The following is a 25,392-nucleotide window of genomic DNA, read 5'->3' on the forward strand; positions in this document are numbered from 1 at the left end:
AATATGGTTCGAAGGTAAAAGGGTTAAGCAGTGTCAATTCAACGTATTGACTAACAACTGGCTAATCAGGTTTCTTTTAAGTGACTCATGCGAACCGGAGAACGAATCTATGACGCTGCAATACAAATTTACCAGATTACACGTTCTAATTACGAGATCGACGTTATTATGATTATCGGAGTACAGTCCAGATTTATACACAGGGTATTTCCAAACTACCCGAACAGGTAGTTCCATATTCATGAACAGTCTGACAAGTTGCAACCATTATCGAACACTATTGTTCGATTGGTAACCATAATCTTCTCTAAACGAAATCTTTGATCATATTTTCTTTCGTAGCACGAATAAATAAATTTTTAAGGAAGACTCCCATTTTACATCGAAACAGAAAACATTTCTAATTTTACCATTTAATTTTTAATTCGATCTAATCTCGAAGCATCGTTATCCATTTCATTGTATTTTATAAAATTAATAGATTCGTATTGTATCGAATCTCACACGGTCCTGACGAATTTTCAAATTCGATTCTTTCAAAAACCAAGGCTCGTATCGAACACTTTTACTGTACATTTTCGATTCGTTTTTGCACAGGAATTTACTCGATGTCCAAATGTTTCACCCGTCCTCACTCTTCCGTGTATAAATTAACCGAAACGAGAACTGTCCCAATGTTTTTCCACGGAAAAAATGTAGTTTAAGTATAAAATGTATAAAATTTGTTCTCTATGGGAGAAGATAGAGATAACGACTGTTCATCTTTTTTACGTAAAAAGCTTCATTGTCTTTAAATTTTGTTTCAAATATTTAAAAAAGTATTTACTAATAACAAATATATATAAAAAAAAAAACTACGAGAAGTAATTACGATACGTGTACCGATTTTACAGAAAATCTAATCAAATTGCGATACGCGAATATAAATCAGTTTCAGCCATCGTATTACCGCGCATGCACATATTCCAAACAATTCATTTTTCAATTGTCAAAACCTGAGGGAGTATTAAACATATTTCTCCGTTAACACTTGATTTACCACCTAGTCGAAATGACTGTTTTCAACTGCTTTCGTAATAAAATTTACTTTAAATTCCATGGCACGTTTGATCGTGTTTCCATACACGTGTGATCAATCACATAAATTCTTCTTTTTTCTCCTCGATTGATTTTCTTTTAGATATATATAAGATATACCTTGATATTAAAAAATCTAACGTAGTCGTAGTGTACAGAAATATTTTTGAAATTTGTCTCGATAGCAGTACTTTCACTCCTGGCGAAAAGTAAATTACAACACTCGAATCCACCGTTTCTGAAAAATTGAAAAACTGGATCGTCGAAGAGCATGAAACACCGTTAAAATTGTACACGTCGTCTCGGCGAACGTATCGTGCATAGCGAACGTGTGGCTCAATTAGCGCGTAAAATCAAGAGCCCCGGTCGTATCAATCGCCAGGAGCAAATTATTATTACGATATCGTTTCGCAAATCTTCAGAGTGTTTATTTTGCGCGAAGCCACCGGGTATCGCGGCAAGAGATTCAATTACGCCAGCCCAGACCATTGAAATATCACGTAATCTCGCCTTCCGAATCGGTTCGGAAGTTTTCAAGGGTTTTCGAGGCAGGCAACGAGTTAGCTGGGAAATTATTGCGGCCGAACGATTCCGCTCGGGTACAGCTGCTAGCAAAGAAGCAGAATCAAACTTAATTTCGCTCAGACACCTGACTGCCGTAGGCCGTGCGAGTATCTTCTCCGTGTTCCCATCGGCCCGAGCGAACCTTAGACCCCGCCTACCCACGTAACTGGCCGTGAAATATCATTCCGCAATTTCGTTTAATTAAAATCTGATTCAAAGTTCGCGAACGACCGCACGTCCCGGATAATACTCGTTACGCCGGCTGCGGTTAATGCATCAGCGGAAGAGTTCAAAACTTCTCTTTCTTGTTCTTCCCCTTCTTTTTCCATTCCAGTCTCTCCCTTTTCCCGATACTTTTTATTCTACCCCCGCCACTTTTCGTTTTCCCCGTTTCCTTCTCGTTCGTCTTTCTTTCCCCGGTTTCTCCAATTTCCTATTTTCTCGTCTCGCTACACTTTTTCTCTCTCCTCTTCCCTCCCGTGTTTCCTTTTCATCTTCATTTATATCGCACTTGCGTCTTTCGCAATTTTCCCGCTATTTTCTTTCCCTTCCGTTTATTTTTCGTCTAATTCCAATCCGTATCCTAGATAAACAACGTCGTTTCTTTTTCTCGGACCTCTTTCTCGTTTTTTCCTCGGTCCGTTTTGCGTTTGTTTCGGGAGCACGAATTATCTCTCGCGCGAGAAAAACTTTTCTAACCTGCGCACGGTCGCTGAATACGCGATGGTAATTTTGCGGGCGGCGAGTCTTCGAGATCTCGAGCTTTTATCTAGAATTTGTTATTCAGTGGTCGAGATTCGGTGAGACGAGGAACGTGTATCGTAAGGAATTGAAAAAACGACACTCGAGTGTAGCGTTACGCGTAAAGAGAACGTGGACACCAATTTTTACCAAAATGTCTCGCTCGATGATTCGCCATTTCTGTCAAAGGTCAATTTCTCAGCTACGTACAATATATCGTACGAACTTGGATAAATGAGAAGGAACTGAGGATCGTACCGGGTCAGACGCTCCAACAGGACTTCGCGAGGACCACGACTGACAAAAGTGACGCGTACTCGTTCCCTTTGACTCTTTCGCCACGATAACCCCCTAAGCTAAAACGCTCCCGCCAAAAGTGTACACATTGTGCGAAACAGTTGTCAGTATTCATCTTCGTGTCTTACGTAAAAAAAGTTTTATTTGTAGTGATTTTTGGTAAAAAGAACTTATTTTCGAAGCTAGACGTTTATAATTTCTCGATGAACTTACTTTAATCAAACATTGAGAAACTGCAAGATCGGAGTAAATGTAAATAAGACCATGACAAGCAACCATGGTCACCCATCGTATGTGAGCGGTGCCTTCTAATGTATGACCATCGACTGGCACGAAGATTATCGAATTTATAGCGCAGAACTGATTTTATGGTAATTGAAGTATTTCCAAATCCATTCGCGCAACAAATACTCGAATATTTGGATAATCGGAAAAAGAAGAAGAAATTTCCATCCAGAGTGGCTCGTTAAACGTTCAAAGTGTAACCTCGGAAAGATTAAATGGTACAATTCAAGTTCCACCGAGGTCGCAGAAACGAACGTCGAAGAATCCTCGATAGCAAGTCACGCGACAGTTTTTCATTCCAGTGAGGCAGCATTTCGTTCGTTTCGAGTGCAACCAATATGGAGAACCTCCCTCCCAGGACGAAACGTTGGGGCAGATATCTCGCATTACTGTAAACTGGACTCCCTTAAGAGATGTCCTAAAAGTCTCGCGCAATAAAAGCCCGGGACCCATAAAATATTGTCACTCGCGTTTCTTCCCCCTATCAGTTATCCATCCGTGGTCCCTCGACGGATGGGACGCAAGTACATAAAGCGGGTACTACGACGGATTGAAATATAACCTCGAATATTTCTTTACACCGATGCCCGATACCTATACATATTATACGACACGGTACTTTCTTACGATTAAACTTTGACGTCCGTACGGCCTCGTACGCCATGTGATGTAGTACGGTCGGAGCACCGTGGCTCCTTTAGAGTTATTAAAATACCTATACGTGTCGTAATACACTCGAAGGTGTGATCCCCAAAATAGCCGCGAAATAAAATTTACGCAATACCCCCAAAGGGATGTACTCTATTTGGAAAATTACAGAATTTCGAATGACCGCGAAAACGTGGAAGAGGAGACCACCGTGAAATTAAAATGTATATTTGTTTTATTCGACTGTATCGTTCGTTTCGAAAATTGTCCACGGAAATTGTAGCGCAGAATTTTATTTGTCGTGTACCAACGTTCGAAACTACATCGCGTGGTATTTTTATAAGTATTTGTACTCGAAACAATATCCTCGGAGGGGTATATTTCTACAGACGAAAGAAGGGGAGGTTAATTTTGGAAGATTTCACAATGTCTGTAACTAATAAGGAACAATTGACGATCTTTGAATTTAATAAAACTTAGCGCACGTATAAATAGATCTTTGAAATACATGACATCGAGTTTTCGTATCGGTTAATATTCAAGGAACGAACGAATACGTTTTACATTCAAAATTTGGTACGTCTTCGTTAATTTTTTAGATAGTCGACCAACCGAGTAATTCGTAATTTTTTCTCTACGAGGAGCGTTAAATTTAAATTTTAATTTCTCTCTCGTGTACACGTTAATCGTTTAAAACGAAGTATCGAATATTATAAATTCCACAAAACTCTGCAGACAATGATACTTTTACGCTCGAGAGCCAATTAAAAAAAAAAAGCTACGTTGCGCCAATAGGATAATCTTGTTCGAAGTCTCGCGAATTATACGATTCCGAATTTACCATTCTCGACACGTTACGTATATAGCGGAGCCGCGAACTAAATTAATCATACATAAATTTCACGGTTCGTTCGCTACGGGTTAAGTCATCCATTACTAGTTACAGAAAATACACGTTCTCAACGTCGAAACAAAGTTTCGCCCGTAATAAAGCAACGAATTCCGGTAGGGTTTGCCCGATGCTTCTTAAATATTTCATAAGACCAAAGTATCCGGTGTAGAAAATATTTTTCCGGAATTGTCGATCAGGCATCCCCCTGGGGCCACGTATTAAAATATTTTACGTTCAACAGTGGTTTTCGAGCGGGAAGTATAATGCGCTCAACGCGCACGATTTACAAGCGGCACGCGAGAGTGGCCGGATCGGGGGCCACGGCTATGATTACGAAGGGTAAGTCCACCTGGGTATTAGGGCAATAATCGTATAACAAAGGGCGGTCACCTGATGGTCCTTTCGGGTGGAATATGGACGCGCTTTGTTAGGAGAAAATTTGTTGAATCTGCTCGGTTGGCTTCCGGTGGATCCACGAAAACGACGATGGGATCAAGGTCACCTCGCAAATTGTTACAATCGTGGGAGCTCCGTGTGCTAACGAGGTGAACGACAAATGACAATGGAAAAGCAAAAAAAAATAAAAGATTCGTCGCGAATCTATACCGTGCACAGAATTCGGAACACTGTGTTCTACGATCGACGAAGAATTATCGTTTTTGCAAACAATCGCCATTGTTGCAATTTAGAAAGATAAATCCTACTCTTACAGACACAATACGCAACGACTGTAACGATTATTCGGGTAAAGAGCCGACCGTTTCGTTTCGCAAATGATCGGTGGAATAAATATCATCACGATGGAATGATAATTAAGCGAGCAAAAATGTTTCCAAACGGCAAGATTCTAATTTTGTAAATTATTTATACCATTCAACGTTCGATTACCGCTTAGAACCAATTCCGAGCGGAATATATCGTTGCATTGGTTGCACCGTTTTAACTTGCACAGTAGGTTAAAGATCGAACGTTATTCTAATTACAGATAACGAATACAATTAACGAAGAGCGATTTACTCGAGACCGACGAATACAAATTTCTTACATCGTACCTCCGACGAAAGAGAGGTATCTCTACGGTAGTTGAGATTATTCACCGTCCAATGGCATTACCCTCGCGATTCGTTACCAGCAACCGTCTCGAAAAGAAAGAAAGAAAAAAAACGAGAAAACGAATAATCCAAGTACGTTGCGTCAACGAAATGCTCGCGACTCGAACGAGATCGGCGGTACGACGACGACGACCAATTACAGATCGCGGGGCACGATCGAGCAGCCACCATCGGGGATCCCCGTAACCGGGTAAAAACTTTTCAACGTTCCGCGATCGCTCGCACGCGCCTCCGCCGGGAAACCGCGCCACCGCGATACCGCTAAATATAAACTTGATTTATTATTGGTATAGGATATTATTAAATCCGTTTACCTCGTTCTCCCGTTCAAACTAAGTTTAAATCTCTTTTCCCGGTTGCCTCTTCGTCGCTGATGAAAAAAAGACTAAGGAGAGGGGAAGAGCAAAGCGGAGTGAGTGAGTGAGTGGGTGAGAGAGAGAGAGAGAGAAAAAGAGAGGACCAGAGAGTGGAACAGAGACGACGGAGAAGCGGAAGGGAAAACCGTTGGAAGAGTAAAGCAAGCCGACGAATTTATTAACTTTAAAAGCTGCCTGCAATGCCGCCTTGTTGGAGGCGCTTTCATGGCTTTACGACCTGGCTAACCCACCCACCCCTCCCCGGCCTTCACTCCAACCCCCCCTCCCCCCCTATCAACCTCTCTCCAGCATCCGTCGACCGACTCGTTGCTACCCTCATCCGCCGGCACCCCTATCCCGCGGATCCATGATGCTCAACTTATAATTTTCTTTGAAGCTTCGTGGCTTATCGATTGGGCTTTATGATTGGAATTTGTAATAACTTTCGATCCGGGTGCCGTTTCACCGCACGGCCGTCTCGCTTGCACCGGGAAGCGGGGCTGCACTTTCCGGATTTCATATCGGGCCAGTGCTACCGGCGGAGCTACGAGGATCCAATAATGGAGTCACAAAGATTTAGTTCCTACTTCGTTGGTCTTTGTGCGTTTCGGTCGATACCAGCCGGAAGAAAGAGTGGCAATTATCGTCGGTGTCTCTTCGCCGGTGACTACGATGCCCGACGCGGGCGATAAACGTCGTCTAGGAGGCCTGTGTCGCGACGTCGACCGAAACTCGCCGAGTCGACGCGTGTACCGGCTCGTAATTATTCCGATACCGAGGACGACTTGGACTCTCCAGCTCCGACGACTTGCACTTCCACTTGACCCCTTGCGCTACGATTTAACTTCCAATAACGTGGAACTTGAGTAGCTTAAGTAGAATTTAAATACTAGTGGGCCATAAACGGCAAGATCACACGTCGAGCCATTTCACGGTTCGGATAAGTGTTCCAAGTTGTCCAATCGCACACGACTTACGAAATGTAAATACACGCGTAAGGTACAACTGTTTCAATTTAGTAAGATGTTGGATAAACAATAACGTATCATCGGTGAACGAAAAGGGTTCGTTATCTTAAAGTAAGTTACAAATAAATGATATTTAATTCCAATTTCCGAATAAATCCTTGTTTCGCATTATTAACGTTTGAAAATAAATTAACGGAAGATCGATCATCTTCAACCGTTTGGTACTCTTCGAAGCATATTGGTACGTGTAATGGAACTTTATATATTTTGCACTCCCGTGCAAAATGGGAATGTTTAGCTATGTTTTTTACATTTTGCACAAACTTTGAGTCTCGATGGCCACAACTTGACGCCCATCTGGTCATTTTCTTTGAGGACCGAACAACGGCTAAAAATAACGCACAATCGACAATGATACGAAATAACGACGACGAGAATCGACAACAAGTCTGGCCCGTGCTATTCACGTTAGAGCGAGTTAAAACGAGTGTAGTCGAGTTGAGAAGATGACCAAGTGTTTAACCATCTAAACTTCGATTCATTTACACGTTGCGAGGAGGAAAGTTTTCTTGATGATTCGGTGATTTTGTCGCGACTGATTCGTCTCGTCTTGGTTTCATTGAGGAAAGTTCAGTCGACTTCTGTTATTGGTCAATTCTGTCGGTGTCGAGGTGTCAAGGACGGATATTTTTACCAGGATTCACCAATTGGAAATTATGCGACTTTCCGCTCGTGGTGGTATACGATATTGAAACTATAAACTATCAAGTGTCGCGCATCGTAGAGTATCATGCGGATGGTTGGTTTATAATGGAACCTGCAACTGTTCGCCAAATTTTCAGGAACAAAGGTTTTCCCCTTTACAAGGGACAATAGCAATTTGTTTCTCGCTATTTTCAACGCAACAACTCGATTTACGCGAATTGTGTCCCCTATAGATATTTCGTACGTGTGTCTATGTACATCTATATATTGAATAAAGTTTTCTTTTCTTTGATTCTTCGATAATTGAGATCGTACACCGAACGTATCGAAGGGAAAACGAAAGATCAGAGTAAGCTCACGAGTATGCAAAAATTCATCTAACGGTATGTTGCAGAGAACTCGATCGGTCCGATGAATCAGGCTACCCTGTATCTTGAAACAATTTTAAAACAACGTTAAAATTAAACGCAAAACCTCGAATCCTACTTTTTATCCACCAATTGTACTCGACTCGTTTAACGGAACACCTCTGTGGTTAGACGAAGAACATTGTTAACGTCGTTGGTCACTTGAAAATTCAACTACAATTTATGCTATTGACCGTGAAGAAAATTGTCCAAAATGCTTCCTCGAGACATTTCTCGATTGCGTCACCGGTAACTTCGAAGTTGATGCCAAGAACAGTCTTGCAAAGCCATCGTGCACTTGGCTACAATGCTAATTTAATTTTTCTTACGAACTCTTAAAATGTTGCAATCCTTTAGAATAATCCATTCGCCGAGTACTCGAGCAAACGAGCTTAAAGTACTCGCGAGTACGATGTAGCCAATATCCTCTGAGTAATCGGTGCCGAGGAATCGTTCCGTGGTAAATAACACTGTCCCCTATGGAATTTGATTTCTTAATCGATAACAATAGTTTTCTCAAAAACTTCCAAAAAACGTAAGTTGTCTTCTCGTAAACCTAGAGTACGAGTCGCATCGCGTTGGTATCCTAGATTTTGTAACCTAATATTCCAGAGGCTTCGTGACTTAGTCATCGATTCAGGGAACAGCTGACTCTTCTGCATTTTCTTCCTCTTTTCGTAGAAAATTTTACGTTATATATCTTTTTTGGCAGATCGGAATTAGGATTCGTTGCTTTGACTCTACCTTTGGACCGTATCGAATCTGTTACGAGACTCGAGGTAGACTAACTCGTCAGATTCTGACGAGGTTCTCGACTGGTGACGGGTTCGAGACTTGCGAAGGCTGACTATATTTCCTGGCCCAATGCGATTCGCCAGGACTGTTCTTTCCTCCTTCCTAAAATACATTCGGTGCACGATTTTCGTTGGAAAAATCAAGTCGGATTCGTACATACGTACACACCGTTAAAGACAACAAGTAAACGACCTGGAGCACTTCGGTCTCCGCGAGCAACGAAACCACCAAACGACGAAGCAATCACAGCCTCGGCATCGGCGGAGTGAATAGTTTCCAAGTACGTAGACGCGACAGGGGACAATGTTTCACGCAAGACGAATTGCAGCTCGAAAATTCTGAGGAGGAGCACAGCGTGGTCAGCCGCGCTCGAAAATGAATCCTTGAGGAAGATATTATATCCGCCTGATCCCGATCCATTCCAGAGGACAAGAGAATGATGTAAGGAGGCACAAGGGGTTGCCAGCGGCCCGACCCGAAGGAGGAAAGGAGTCCGAGGAGGAGGTTGGCTTTACGGGGATACCGAGTAAATGCCCCATGAATGAACGATGAGCCTCGGGGCCGACGATCCTCCACCGCCGCCTCCACCCCCTTCATTTCTGCCTCCTTCTGCCGGGCCAGCCGCCGTTGGCTCAACCCTCCCTACGAATTCGAATCGGATTTCAACTCGGCCCCCGTCGTCTCGTGGCCTCCGCGGAATTGCGATTAGACTCGCCTGGTCCAGATCCATATTACTTTCTCGCTGAAACGACACCGTCTGCGCGAGGACGCATGCCGCTGACGAAACGAAAACACCTACGAGAGGAAGGCTACCTGCTGACGAGACCAGAGACCGCCACGAATCGAGTACGGTAATGTCTCGAGTATCGATCAAATTCCTCGCGGGGAATCGCGATCAGGAATCTACCTGCGTTTGCGTTTCTCCGACTCGAGCAACTGTACTTTCTAGGAAAATAGACACACCGAGTCACAAAACAGAGTCACCGATTTGTGATAAATATCGATCGAAGAACCGATACATCGAACAGTTACGAACAGTTTTTTTTCCTTTAAGCGATTTGTTCGTTTACGGAGCCATCGTACCATATGAAAACAATGGATTATACGATTATACGTCTTTCCACTCTACACGCGTATCGTAATACAGGATTGTCTTATTGCAAGGCGTCGCATTCAGAAAAAATAGAAATGACCAAGTGCTAGAGTATTTGTACGATAACTACAGTCATTTGAACGGAAACAACAAATTTTTAAATATCGATTTACAAAAATTAAACACGTTTGTTAGGATTTCGTAACGCCCTTTGGCGCGTACCAACTAATCTAGAGATTAGGTTATTTTCTATCAACTCTGTGAACTTACAGAGTAAAGCTTGTGGAATTTCGTTCCATTTAAAAAATTCCTACCCACGCTTCACGTATCGATAATTGGCAATCCTGATTTTCGAACATTACGCGGGCCGCTCCTTATACCCATAGAATTTGGTTTCCATAATCCGATGTAAACAGTACCTAAACCGATCCAAGTTACCGAGAACTTGGATTAAATGGAACCCTCTAAGTGGTATACAGCGATGATATTCTCTATGCAAGTTTTTCACGCGTCACTTGCATCTGTACGCGAGGCAACTGACTACGTACTTGCATAAACAACAACATCGCGATACAGATTATTCGAGTTACTTATCCGAAGACGTTTTTGAATACAGTTTACGCAGCGATACCTATCGAATCGTATCTTTATCAAAATACTCTTGAGATTTCATGCTCGTTTAATACCAACTGTTCAACGACGAAATTGTAGAAATTGAATTCTTTTAATCATTGCACAAATTTGGCCCAAAGTTGTCGCCGAACGAAATCCGTGCTCAAAGTGTCGCAAACCGTAAAGATTATTTATTCTTTTTTCGTATGTAGGTTTTTTCTTCTCGCTGTTAATAATTCTGTATAAGATGAGGGCGTAATAATATTTTTTCCCATGGACGTAAACGAAGCAAACGCATCGGCTCTGGCTGTTAGGAAAGGCAAGAACTTTTCACGGTATCTGATAGACCGTTTTCCGATAATCGAGCCTCGTTTCGAAACGCGCTTTCTGTACAAGCGAATCGTCGCTCTGGATTCAATTATTCGACTCTGCACCGTGAACGCGGCAATTTAGTCTTATTATTGTCCCCTGACGACTGATTAATTGGATTTATTAACATCTTTTGTGTTGTTTTGGCCAGTGTTATATTAAATCGCCGAGTAATTACTTTATTGTTTGTAACGTCCGTCTAGTTAATGCACGTATTGCCGAATGCAGCTGATAATGAGCATGATTACGCTCCCTAACCAAATGTTGTGTTTTGTCGAAAGTTAATGCGGTTTAATGTAGTTTTGTAGTCGACTGCGAACAGACGATACGCGGAATTAATCGAGCATTAATCGAACCGTTGAAATTGCTACGCTCCCTTCGTTTCGACAAGGTAATTAAATTCCTCGATAGCGTAAATTTTGACTTCTAAAATTAGATTCGAATCCAAACGACGAGAGAGAAAAAAATATTTCCGTGTACTTGTTCGACGTTGATCGCACCGAACTTGTAAATAACGATGGAAATTTTTTCTACGATAAAACCGCGCAGAATGATCAAATTAACAACACGGTTGTTAAACATCCATAAAACTAGATCTTGCATTTCGAGATTACATCGAATTGGTTTAGCAATTTCTTAGAGCGAAAAAATGAAATATCAAAGGAATCCTCGCCGAAACAATGGTAGACACGAAACAAAGCTTTCGAACTTGCAAGCAGGGCCGATGCACAAAGTTTCAAAAAAGGAATTACCTGCGTAACCAATTTCTACCGAGAGTTTTATTTTTACCGTAAACAAAGTGTTCGAATTTTAATCGAAACTGTATTCGAGAACCTTCGATGTACTTTTTGTTGGGGATCTGAAACGCAGCGGAAGGTAAAGTTTTTTAATCGATGCACTCCGTTTAATTGCATCGAATGTTACGAAGTGTTTCGTTCGAATAGAGTTAGATTTTGAAACGTGCCTACTGAAAATCGATGTAATCGAATTTTCTACTTCGACGAAAACGAAGCTGGATTTGTGCGATATCGAAAACAGAGAAAGAATAGAGTATTGGTCGAAATAAATCGTAGTGAGCTGTCATCGGCCCTAACTTGCGGAGGCTTCGAAAAGACTGATCCAAAACCGCGTTAAAATTCTAAACATGAATGTTAAAAATTGCTAAGAAGGACCTTGTCGATAGGACCTTTCGAGACGAATGTCTTCGAAAAGCTTTATTCGTTTGCATATCGCACACTACAATCCAATATTTATTCCAACGTACCGGACTTTGTGATCGTTAAAGCACACTGATTTGAAAAAAACTTCTCCATACTATTTACCAGCGATAACTGTACCATTCGTACTTGTCGCTTTCAATTTAATTCTCGACTTTGCAAAATAAACGTTCTCAAAACGAATACAACTCGACACATTCCAACTCCACGTATTTGCATAATTTTCATTCTACGAATCTACTTAGGTTCTTCGGTTTACAAGAAACCAAACACACTTTAGCACCAAAGAGGTCGCGAACTGTACGATCGAAACGTTCACGAAATCGAAGCATGCCTATACGGATCATTATTCCGAGTTTATCGCTAATTATACCTCCGTTTCGTTTCCGTGAAACTCTAAATTCGTCTTAACGTGCCCCTCTTATTACAGATCCGTCTATCAGCGAGGCAGTCTCTTCTCGACAGTCCTCTCGAGCTCGTTATTCTTCCGATCTCGAGCCACGAATCTGGAGATCCGATGGAACCTTCGATTGATCCTTCGATCGTCGAAACAACCGAACGCTCGAACCGTGGTTTCGACGAAGCGTCGTACCAATCTATGAAGCCTTCAAAAGGATTCGCCTTAATAACCGACCTCTGACGAGAGTTCGTGGCCAAATCCGGTGCTCGGGAGGATATATCGGGAGATCGAGGTTGGAAAGAATAAGAAATGGATCACGAGGATCGTCCCGATGGCAAGTGGGCTGGGGACGGTGGTATCTGCGTTGCCCGGTGGCGCGGTAACAGCAATAGGTGGGTGGTAGAACAGCCGACTGGAATACGTTACCCGAGCGATTGACAGATTCTGCTGACTGATAACTCGAAGCGTCGACTCGCTGGGATTTCTCGAAAGGGACACGGCGATCCCAAGAGCGCCAAAGAGAGAACGCGAAAGAGAAAGAGAGAGAGGGAGAAAAGGAACACGAGCACCCGGAGAATCGAAAGGAGAGCAACGAAACGAACGAACAAAGAGGGAAGAGAGCGATTGACGCATGAAAGATTCATGGCCTGCACCGATGGCCACATCAGAAATGCCGTAGGGCGAGTCTCGACTCGATTCTCTTTTTCTCCGAGTCCCGAAAGGTATCCCGAATTACCGTTGCTGTTGCCTGCTGGCTTGCTGCTTCAGCTGCCAGTGCGCTGTTGCTGTCTCGGTTAAACGTTTCGAGCCCGTTAAGTCCATTTCGGTAATCGCGGCGCGTCCTTCTTAGCTGATTAGCTGTCCGGAAAGGAAAATCGTCGAGAAAGAAATTTCGACGGCGAAAGAGAGAACGAAGCGAAGGAGAGGAGGAACCGATGATAAGAAAAGGACGGAAAGAGGAGAAAGAGACAACGAAAAGGGAGAAGCGAACCGGCGAGATTGGAAGTGACGAGAAAAGCAGCAGTTGCGAAAAAGAAAGACAGAGGTGGATAGGTGGGTAGGTAGGTAGGTAGGGAATCGGAGAAAGTGGGAAAGGAGGAAATTTGGCGAGAGGAATCGAGACGTCTTTTCTCTGTGCCCGGTGGCCTCTTATCGCGGAAAACGATACACGTATATCGGTCTCTCGAGAGAGCGAAGCGAGTCGGTGTGCGCGCGTGCTACCCGGCTACGTGTGCGTTGGAACGTACATCCTCCTCGTGCCTCTCCTAGAATTACGTGCGGGGGTTCGAAAATGGCCGACGTTCTTATGAATTGGTATTAGAGGATAATTACGACGGTGATCCCAAGACGACGATATATTACGTCGTAACGCGAACCCGGATACCGAACCAGACACGAGAAGCAATAACCGGCAGCCAGTCGTAATTCCTTCGAATCGACTCGAGATCGATTTAAACGCGCATCGACGAGACACGAATTCTTTTAAATACGGCTACGTTCGACCACGAGAACGAAACGACAAACGATACCCGACATTCGTTTCACGAACACGAAATCGCGAACTTCTCCAACGATTCTCCCGTACCGGACGCGACGAAACATTTTCGTTAAGAATCGAACAAGGAGACGAAGCGTCTAAAGCTGCGTTTCCACTTCCAGAGATCGCTCGAAGCGTCTGAAACCGTAAATATTATCTCAACCGGTTGCTCACCGGTCGTGGATTAACTAGACACGTTTGTAGAACGGACCGAGTTTAAGCTCGAATTTTTCGGCAATATCCGTTTCGATCATCGAGTCGAAATACGCGAAACGAAATAAAAATTGAAGATATTTCTCTCGCAAATTGACGATTGATAACAAGGTATAAACAGCTGGGACAATAAAACGGTATTGTATTCGCTCGTTACGAGAATTGATTCGAGTAAATTAATTAAACGTCAAAGTTAAATGAAATTCTATTAAACTAATTTAAGTAAATGCAATTCGAGTAAATTTCACCGGAACAACTAGAACGCACCGGCGAACGAATCCGAAAGTAGCTCATTTTCGTTGCTGAGATTCATTTCGAGGGGCGAAAATTGTCGTAACGAGTTCGAAGGTAGCTTCCATCGTCGTGATTAATTTCGAAGGATCGAAATACCAACGATAACTTTCGAAACATCGATTTATAGACTTTCGGTCGATAAACGTTCGCGATACAAAGACTCGATAATTTATCGGCTTTCGGTGAACGATGCGTCGCGCGAAATACACACTTACGGCGCGTGTTCGATCCGGAGTAAGGATTCGGCGCGAATAAGGATCGAGAGATTGGAAACGGAGGGAAGAATCGCGGGCGAAAAAGTTGTTCCCGAAAAAGCGTCGCGCGAGCTGGATCGCGGGCCAAGATCACCGGAGCGATCGGAGAGGACGCGCGAGGCGCGTTCCTACCCCAAGAATCTTGCGCGCCGCCACCATCGTCGGCGAACACCTCCGTGGAAGAAAGAGAGCGGCTCGTAATGGCTCGACGGTGATTTGTGGAGGGTGCAAAGTTGATTCAGGGGTGAGAACGGCACAGCTTTCGGCCGACGAAAATGAGCTCTAAATCAGGGATGCCTGGGAAAACGGGTGTAACAAAAAGACCAACGGGAACGTACCGCTCGGGCTGATAGTGGAAGCGAACAGGAAGAAGTATCGGTGGAAGTGGAGGGGTAGGATGAGTTCCTAGTGGAACGAGGAGGAAGAAACCGGAGGATACGAGACGGGTGACTCCTGGAGCCAGCGAAATCTCGAAGGAAGCCACTACGGTTTCGAGAGGCCAACGAGCGTTTCGAAGCGGAGGAACGTGGAAGAAGCGCAGCAACGAGAACGCGAGCGTGAGCGTGAGCGCGAGAGAGAACGAGCAACGTGAGAAAGAAGAGGAGGGATCGCACCGGCCCCGTAATCCGCATCGAAGCGAAAAATACGGTTTTTATCTTTAAAAGGGGGGGCTGGATAATTGCGTAATTAATTACAGCTTTTATCCCGCGGGCCACGTCGCTTCGTGGAAGCCCGAGGTAAGGTACCTACTTTGCCGACCGAGCACCTGGGCGATCGTGATTTACGCCCGCCTCGGTAATTAACATAGATAGAAACCGGTGCCCCGTCCCCCGGCTAGCTCCGCCTCAGCACGCTCTTCCGCCCCCTCTTCGAGCCAAACCCCCCACTCGAGTTACACCGCGATCTTCTTATCGCGGACCGCGACATCTAAACCTCGAGATCGCGCCACCCGATTTCTACGAACGGGCCAGAAGTTATTCCGGGAAGTCTGGCTTCTTTCCCCGGGACAGCGACGCAGAAATCCGCGACGGCCACTCCACCGGATGTACAAATATTGTCCGGGATGGAACCGGTGGGAAAAAAATGTTGAGCGATCTTCGAGAACGATGGTCGCCAGCTTCTCAAGAGACGCGACACGACGCGACACGACGCGACACGACGCGAAACAAGCTGCACCTTTCTTGGTGCTCCCGTCTCTCTCTCTACTGTTTTTGTACGGTAAGACAATTACTTTGGGAAATAAAGAAGATCGTGTCAAACGATAAGGATTTTCCTTGACCCGGAGAATATCACGGCGAAGACAAAGGCTCGTGCGTTCGCTTTTCGAAACGAGCTTCCCCCGAAACAGGGCGGAAAATAATTTCAGAGAATCATTTCTTCTTCCCCGTGAATTTAAAACAACGAGTAATTGTTTTTAACGGTCTTTCTTTCCACGAGTATCTTCGCACGTTTTATTTTTCATCGTTAAAAATTTATCGACAATCCTGGTGTACACACCGATTTTAGATTTTATTTTATCCCTCCGTTCCACGCTGTTTAGACGCCCGCGAGTAACTCGATACTCGAACTCGATACTTCGCCAAACACCGTGAAATATCCCGCCAAACTTTATCAGAACTGTTTCCAAGTTCCCGATTGGTCGCACGACGCGACGGTTAACTTCTACCGTCGTACGAGTTAACCTAAAAATTTCCTCGAAACACCTATCTATCCGTTGCATCGCGCGGTTACTGCGCCGAGAAAGCGCGCAACGACTCGTTCCTTCGAGCGCAACTCGAAAGGTAAATAAACGCGAATTATGTTGCGCATATTCCGCGTGTAATAGAATTACGGAGCAATACACGCGAACGTTCGCACGAGTCGACGACACGGCAACGATAATGGCGTCATTACCGACAGCATCGCGATAAAACAAAATCCACTTAAGTTCGCTACGACGAGAACCTCGTACGATCCACTTCGCGAACGTTCCGTGTATTCGATGTGTCTTACGATCCTGAACGACCGAGACGGAAAAACAGAATCGAGGAAGAAAATCACCGCTGTTTTCACCCTTCTTCTGACCCAATTCCGATCGCGAATAACAAACTCACGAAGGATCCGCTTTGCCTGCGAAAGAGACCGCGATATTTATCGCGTTGTTTACCAAAAGCCTTTTCAATTTTTCGTCCGAGGGCTCCATACACACGGCGAGAACCGCTTCCGTAAACCGTTCAACCTAAACGAACGAGGCGAATTCCATGCGGATGTTACGCGAGCGAGAAGAGACGAGTGGAATTTTTCTTTCGTTTCGTTTTTTCACTCGAATAATCTTTTTCTCCGTCGTCGTCGTCCTCGTCGTCGTTCCGAGTCGCGTTCTTTCACGGTCGTTCGTATAAGAAAGTGCTCGATCCCCGAACATTCGGTAAAACTTTCATTGCTCGACGGCGATCGGTGTTCATCATCCGAAGTGGTGGTGACCCGCTGGTATCTACATACGTACGCGTCCTCGAGGATACTCGGCGAGTATACACCGCTGTTCAAAAGTATGGAGCATTGTTCGATGTTTGCGAGAAACCTTTCTTTTTTCTTTTTTTTACACACCAGCGAATTTTTTACCGAAAGTGTTATATTTCCGATATTAAATATCGAATGATTCGAGATGGAAAATTATCCTTGCCGCGATGTGTTTCGACGCAAATGTTACGTTCGATGTTAAATAGTAACATTTTTCAGATCGAAATTTATCAATGTATTTACCACTGATATTTGGAAATAATCGCCCCGAGATTAAATTGGCGCGTTCGATAGATCCGACTAAGTGTGTTCGCAAACGGTCAATTCTGAGTTTTACGATCTCGAGAGAGTTCGCACAAAATTCGTTCGGTTGACTCGAGACAGTGTAATTAACATTCTCTACGCGAGTTTTTTCAAGTAGCGACGATTCGTCGATACGAAGCAGCGATACGAGAAAATCTATTCCTACAATTTTCAAACTCCCACGATCGAAGTATCGATGTTAAAAATTTTTTGGAACATCCGGAGTTGGATCTTGTTTTCTACTATGGAAAACACTCGTACAAACCGTTCGATCCGTTAAGAACCCTGTAACTTTCAAAAATTAGAAAAGAAATTATTCTACCCTCTATATCTACGACAACCGAGAACACCTATAAACTACTAGTTCGATTTAGAAAGTGCAACGTACAGCGTTTGTTCACCAAAGTCTTCCTAAATTATAAAATAGCCAGAAAATAATGCCCCAAAATTATCTATTACCGTTCCAAGCTACGATTAAACCGTGTCGATAATTTCAATCATCGTTCCCTCGATAAAGATCAGTTTGCGAACTCCTCGCGTTTTTCCAACGAATATTTACGACACGCAATTTTTATATCGCGGCTGAGTAACGATGTTTCGATAGAACAAAAGGGAAATTTTCGCTACAGAAACGAGTGTACACGCTGGTATAAAAAAAAAGTTTTATTTCTATAAAGATCGAAAGGTGCTCGAAACTTTTGAGCGGCAGTGTATGTACGTTGAAACCGGGAGGGGTTGGAAAGTTTCGTGGGAGAAAAACGACAAGCAGCCGAATGGGTGGGTCTTATGCTACGTGTCCGAGAGAACATCCAGAAAGAAGTTGGATTCTTAATGCCGACGTTGGAGCACTTCGTCTTCGCCGATTCCAAGGCTCCCTTCGGTCAGGCTCGGGCTGGAACTTGGTTGTTCGGGCACCGATAAGAAGTCGGGGGTATCCTCGAAGACGGAAGGCCGCCTTTGATTCGCCGGTTCCCATTTTCGAACAAAGGGATGAAGCCCGATGGAGACGAACAGGTAACGCAACGAACGAGATAAAGCGTGTATGGAAATCGGTCGACGGTTGGAAGGCCAGAGAAATTCGAGCGGAGATATCGATGGTATCAATTCTATTCCGAGTACCTCAGGGATGTCAGAAGTAGACCGACCTAAATAGAAAATTTGGTAAACGGTACACCGCGTTGAAAATTATCGATACGAAGAAACTATCGATACGAAGAAACTCGAAATCAAAATTTATCGTTTGTTCGACCTTGTGATTTTCAACTTGTATCGATTTCAACGGCCAAATTAGAAGGTTAGAAATTCTTGGGAATGTATATTTACGATCGATTCGAGGTTTTTGTGTATCATTTCCAACGGTGAATTTAGGGAGTTAAGAATTCTTGGTAAATAACTTGGAGGCACTTTACAAATAGTAACACGAAAGCAAGTCGATTTCGAGACGTACTTCCGTTCGAGTAAAAGAAAATGTGTCAGTTTCTGTTGCTAGAGATTACAATTGCACTTAAGCTACGAAAATGTTATTCGATATGAAAATATTTAAAGTTTACACGAGAAAACTAAGTAAACTTTTTACTTTTTTTTTCTATTCAATGAAGAAAAAAGAACGATAATATTTTTAAGTTACGTTAAATTCGTACCAATCTTCTTTCTACTCCTCCTAATTAAGAGGATGATTATAGCGTATACTTCGTGTCTCTACATCGAATTTACCAACAATCGACAAAATAAAATCGACTAACGTTGAACTAAAAATAAATCAACTGAACCGAAACAACTGTAAAGGAAGATCAACATAATCGACCAATATTCGCTCGCTAAAATCACCTTAAATTCTTCGTAATAAAATCTACATCGAATAAACAATATTAAAAAAAAAACAAAAACTCCCAGGAATCTCGACAGAAATTAACAAACCCAGAATCGTTCGATGGAAGCCTTAAATTCGTCGTAAAAGAAATCAACATCGAATAAACAACAATAAAGAAAAATAAAACTCCCAGGAATCCTGACAAAAATTAACAAACCCAGAATCGCTCAATGGAAGCCTTAAATTCCTCGTAAAGGAAATCAACATCGAATAAACAGCAATAATAAAAAAAAATAAAACTATCAAGAATCCTGACAGAAATTAACAAACCCAGAATCGCTCAATGGAAGCCTTAGATTCCTCGTACAAGAAATCAGCATTGAATAAAGAGAAATAAAAAAAAATAAAACTATCAAGAATCCTGACAGAAATTAGCAAACCCAGAATCGCTCAATGGAAGCCTTAAATTCTTCGTAAAAGAAACCAACATCGAATAAAGAGAAATAAAAAAAAAAAAAAATAAAACTTGCAAGTATCCTGACAGAAATTAACAAAGCTAGAATCGCTCGATGGAAGCTCGTTTTGGTCGTTCCCCTCGAACAGCCATCGAGGGAACGGGAGTTCGAGGGTCAAGCGGCGATGAAAAGTCCAAAAATCACACCGTGGCGCGAGACGATCCCGGGTCCAATTGGATTTGCAACCAAGGACTCGACGATGTAGCTCGATGCGACCCGAGAGAGAACTTGAAAGGACTTGGAAGAACCTTCTATACGGCAGGGGGCGGCGCAAAAGAGAGGACGAGATTGGTGCGGGTGGGATAGAGATTTCGTGTTAAAAAACGCGGACGAGCAGAGGTTAAGAAGAGGCAGCACGCGTCCGAAATCTTAAGCAGCCTCTATCGCCGAGCGTGGCTGCTTTCCACTGCTTTCTTTTAGCTCCCCCTATCGCTTTCCCGACCTTCCGGCCGGCTCCTCTTGCCCGTTTCCGCTCCGACCGTTCGTTCCATCGATTCATGGATATATCCCCCGATGATCCTCGATTTTAAGTTCGTCCGTGTGGATTCCACGCCACGGAACGGTTCTTCGCGTTATTTTCGGCTCCCCCGATACAGTCGAGCGCAATTTCGCATTCGGGCCGGGGGCTCGCGATATGGTCAGTATCATTCGCGCGTTTGTTACCGCGCGTAGTCCAGGTTACAGCGGGAAAATATATCGTCGGATTAAATGCTTTCTGCTTATCGACCAATGTTCGCGAGATAAACGAATGGTCCACGTTTTATATTGTAAACGCTGTAACTCGTGGATTATCCAATCGTCGTGGTATCGCTACTGTCTGGACATCGGTTGACCGAACAACGTGTTTATTTGTTTTCCTGTAAAGCAGTGAACGCTAACCTCGAAGGGAACACGGGTTCTATTCTGTAAACGTCATTTTCGGCTGGCTACTCGATGAGATCTAACAGTTCGGTACGCGTAAATATGCAAATTGGTATTTTATCGCGTTCGAGCGATCAATATTAATCGTTCACCGATCGAAGAGTACCCTCTTTTTCGTAACAATTCGCGCGTATTTTAGCTCTTGCCGAACGAAGCGATTGTTCGTGTATTTCTAGGTGGTGAATTGGAACGTATTTTTTAACAAAGTATGCTACTTTGGATTATATTTGTTAGGATATTTGCACGAGTTGCACGAGTCAATGAAGTTTGTATACGTACAATTCGGAACTAATCCGTATGTATTGTTACAATACTTTGGTAAATTTTAGAGAAAGACAACGATGTATTTGGGTATAAAATTTTGAAGAGTTTGAAAATCGAAGACATTCCGGATACGATTGACGGATACGTTGGTCGTTGCGCAGAACTCGAATAATTATTTTTAGCAATGCATAAATATGTCCGACTGGAATCGAAGCATTCTTACCCTTGCGAAGAACCGGTTCTCAATTTTCTTCGATCGTTCGTAAACTCCAAACACACGATACTTTGAAAATGCTTACCTGCAACAAAGAAAGAAAAATTCGTATAAATACCGTGTGCTTAGAAATCGTGCTTAAAAGTATTGCTTAAAAGAAACTGTTCAGTTAAGGCCAATTGCCGTACTCTTTGTTCGAATAAGCGATTGCTCGAAAAATGCGGAAGATACAGGGATATCTTATCTATTTTATAGTTCGAATGAAGCCGTACAAGAGAAAAGAAAACGGGTACTCCCGTGTATTTATTTATTTATGCGATTATGTATATACATACGTAGTTGTATGTAAATGTAATGCACGAAATTGTATGCATAAAAGTGTAGGTAAAATTTTATGCACATTTCCTTCTCGAAACTTGCGTACAATGGAAATTCTACCATGGTCCGCCTTCCGAGGGTTAAAAGATAAGAGTGTATGCAAATTCGTCGATACACGGGGTAATCTCGCGGAAGACCGTGTAATTCTTTTTCTCGCGTTAAAGAATTAAAAATATACAATACGAATCGAAAAATCCAACGTCGAGTACTCTGTCGATTTTTCGATCGTTCGCTGATGAACGCGTTAAATCGAGTTCAATTCGATCCAACGAACAGCCTTGGGAATTCGAACTCGAACGACGAACGAAAACTCGAAACAATTCAACGTCTGCTAAAAAGTCGAATTTTGATCTCGCCCGATGAGAAATCACCAGCGAAAGGATTAACGATCGATCGTATTAACGAGAAAGAGCGAACTGCGGGCAAAAATATCGTATCGGGTAGGGTAGGGAGCGAAAAGCAATAAAAAAGTTATCGAGACAGCGTTCGCTTACACTCAGCATTATCGAGAGATTCCCTTATCTCGGTCTGGGAACTTTAAACATTATTAACGTCGATTTGCCAACGAGTCTCGATTTTATTCAATCGCCCGATGCCCCATTGAATTTAAGATAAGCACGACGATCGATCAGCCACGGTACACGGGCCAAACGCGCGTATACCCGTCGAATAAGGAACGAGGTAAAAAGTCCAACTCGCGCCGAGTCGCGTCGCACCGCTCGGCATCGCGGGGGCTAGGATCTACCGAGCGCCATGGCAATCCGTGTAAAGGAAAAGTTATCGGGAATAATAAATTCCACGGCGGGCCGGATCGAGACAAAAGCCCGGGCAATCCATCGGTCTCCAAACTTGGACCCCTGGAACGGTTCCGCCGTAGGAAACGGCCGCTAGGAATCGGAATAAAGCGGAGGAGACGCGATAAAGAAGTGGCGGAAGAAGAGCAGAAGGGACGAAATTATGCCGTTCGAATATACGGGTCTATCTCGCCAAAGGACTTTTCGTACGACGCAACGGACCAGAAGCAGCGACTGTGTAGTCCACTTTCGAGAGAATCGAATCACCAGAGAAAGAGAATAGAAACGATCGAACGAGGTGAGTGCGAGCGAGCGAGAGAAAGAGAGAGAGAGAGAGAGAGAGAGAGAGAGAGAGAGAGAGAGAGAGAGAGAGAGAGAGAGAGAGAGAGAGAGAGAGAGAGAGAGAGAGAGAGAGAGAGAGAGAGAGAGAGAGAGAGAGAGAGAGAGAGAGAGAGAGAGAGAGAGAGAGAGAGAGAGGACGAAGAAGCACTGCACCGCGGCACCTCGGCGAGATTCGTTCGCTCTTTCTCTCCCTCTTTGTGTATATATCTTGGACGAGACATGAAAAATGCATCTGACGGCCCTCGAGGCACTTCGCCATTCAAGTCCACGACTATCCCCTGCCAACCTGCCACCGCTTTTCAGATCAACAGTTACCTGCTGGCATAACTTTGCTCGCCCACCTAGCGAGCCCCAACGGCCGTGTCCTCCTGCCGGGAAAACCTCCTGTCTATCCCGCGCTTAACAAAGCACGCAGAACTCCATTACAAGTTGCCGCTCGTTCGCGCGGGTGCGTGAAACACGCGACAATTTTCGCGCCTGGAATCCTTTGACGCGAGTTTTTGAACGACGGCGACGACGACGACGGCTAACCTTCGAAGGGGACGATCGGAGAGGAGAAGTTTGCGAATGATCGTCGTCGGATACGTGTATCTCTGGTCAGCTTGAATTTTTTCCGAAGGCTTGGAGAAGTAATAAGTCGTTCTATAAGTTTTGTCCTTCGATAAAAGTATTCTCTCAGTAGATAGTTCAATGTAGTACTGTTCGATAAGTTTTATCGAACGACAAAACTTATCGAGCAACCTGGTACTATACTGTTCAATAAGTTCGATAAAACTTATCGAACAACCTAGTATAGTATAGGGAAAAGCGAGTGATTTTTGGAAAGAACTATCTACGTTGTGACACGTACGGAATGATAGGACGCTTCGATTATTTCGAAAGGCTTGGAAAATTGTAGGATTTTGTCCATCGGTGATTTTGGAAACAAGAACTATCCAGGTTATAATAAACACAGTGTAACAGGAAGGTTCGATTATTTGGAAAATAGTGTATTCATATTTTTCGATCTATCGTCACGAGAATGTTGATGTTTAATCGGTGGTGTCTTCGCGAAAAAAATTAGTCCAAACACGGGTTCGATTGAAGTATTTAATTTATGGACCGTGCGTTTCTTAAATTTTAAGCAAGCAAACCCGGTAGGATGGAATTAAGTTACGAATAATTGAAAATATTCTTGCACCGCAAGGGATTGTTTCGTTTAAATGGATTTTCTTTTTTGTCGATTTTATCTTTGCACCGAAGCGATGCGCAAAAGTATGAAATAAAATTGGCGAATTCACGTAGGGAGAAGATTGCTTCTGTTGGAATATTTTCCCAGTACACTTGTATGCACACTTTTACTCGCTTCAGAGTGAAATATCGTCGAGGCGAAGTCTAATGAAATGCACGAAAATTGCGTTAAAAGACATCGGACGCATCGTGCCTCGCGTGAATAGCGAATAATCCGTTTTTTGAAGCCCGTTTCGGCATCCTATCGATAGTGCGTCGAGTTGGCGCGCAAAATTATTTCGAAAATCTCTCGAATTTCATCGAAATTAGACATTTTTTCGAGCCGTACTAGACCATCGCCAAAGAAACTCGATACGAAAATTAACATCAACATCTGGATAGTAAAAAAGCATTCGACGAATCAAAGAGTACCGAGAGAGCTTGAATACACGTATTACGAATTCAAGGTAAAGAAAAATTTCCACACTCGCGCTTCGCGAATTTAAAGTGGGGTGTACTCGGTCTAGGGTATGTAGTTTTTACTTAATTAAAACGGCGTAAGACCCGCGCAAAAAATGTCGCACAAGTTTGTCTGTACGAAACCGTAGAAAATATTTTCATACGAATCTGTTCGCAACGAACAGATACATTTGCGGTCATTCGCTGTACGATCGTAAACCATCGCTCTCGAGAGACACTCTCGACAACCAGTGCGGTTCAATTCCTAGAACTGACCTCCTTTTAACGAAAACTGTTTCGCGTTTGCTTCGTTCCGTAGGATGTCCTCCTCTCTCAGGAAAATTTCGACCAATCGCTTACCGTAGAAGCCACCAAAGGTTCGCTACCATCGCGGTTCGAACATCAAAATGGACACCGACCGGACAAAACGATAATAATCGATACCTTTCTCGATTGTCACAGTCTTACGCGAGTCCCTCGGAAGCCAAATGGATCAACTTTATCGATGAAAGCGAAAGAGAGGGTAAAGGAAGCCGATGTTCTTCGTAGGGTTTCGACATTGCCTTTACAAATCTAACGAAACTAAAAAAATTTAGAGAAAGCAAAGTCGATAGCTTCACTCGTGCTCTGGGTCTTGAAATTGCCCCCAAATATTATTTTAATATTATACGAATCAAGTCGACGCATAATTTTGAGTTTCACGAACTTGAAAGAGAGTAAAAGCAATCCCGATAGAGTCAACGGTCAACGATGACTTTTCATTGCGTTTTCGTTGCACAATTGAATACTTGCGAAAGATTAGTTCACGTGTCACGGTAATTCTCGCTTTCGAATAACAACATCCAAAGCGT

The 25,392-nt window shown here is 43.4% G+C and overlaps 1 protein-coding gene across 15 annotated transcripts in view; it reads right to left on the bottom strand.

Annotated features, from left to right (window-relative positions):
* Positions 1-25,392, bottom strand: part of LOC143153680 (protein muscleblind) — a 648,624-nt gene that overhangs the window by 184,197 nt on the left and 439,035 nt on the right. The window contains exon 4 of one of the 15 annotated variants that reach the window (XM_076325122.1): positions 21,373-21,444. The exons of the other annotated variants lie outside the window; for them this stretch is intronic. Within the exon in view, the coding sequence (XP_076181237.1) occupies positions 21,388-21,444 (57 nt within the window). The 3' untranslated portion in view covers positions 21,373-21,387. Of the gene's footprint in view, positions 1-21,372; positions 21,445-25,392 lie in introns of those variants that run through there. 15 annotated transcript variants of the gene reach the window in all.

This window comes from Ptiloglossa arizonensis, chromosome 13 (assembly GCF_051014685.1).
Source record: "Ptiloglossa arizonensis isolate GNS036 chromosome 13, iyPtiAriz1_principal, whole genome shotgun sequence".
NCBI lineage: Eukaryota > Metazoa > Arthropoda > Insecta > Hymenoptera > Colletidae > Ptiloglossa > Ptiloglossa arizonensis.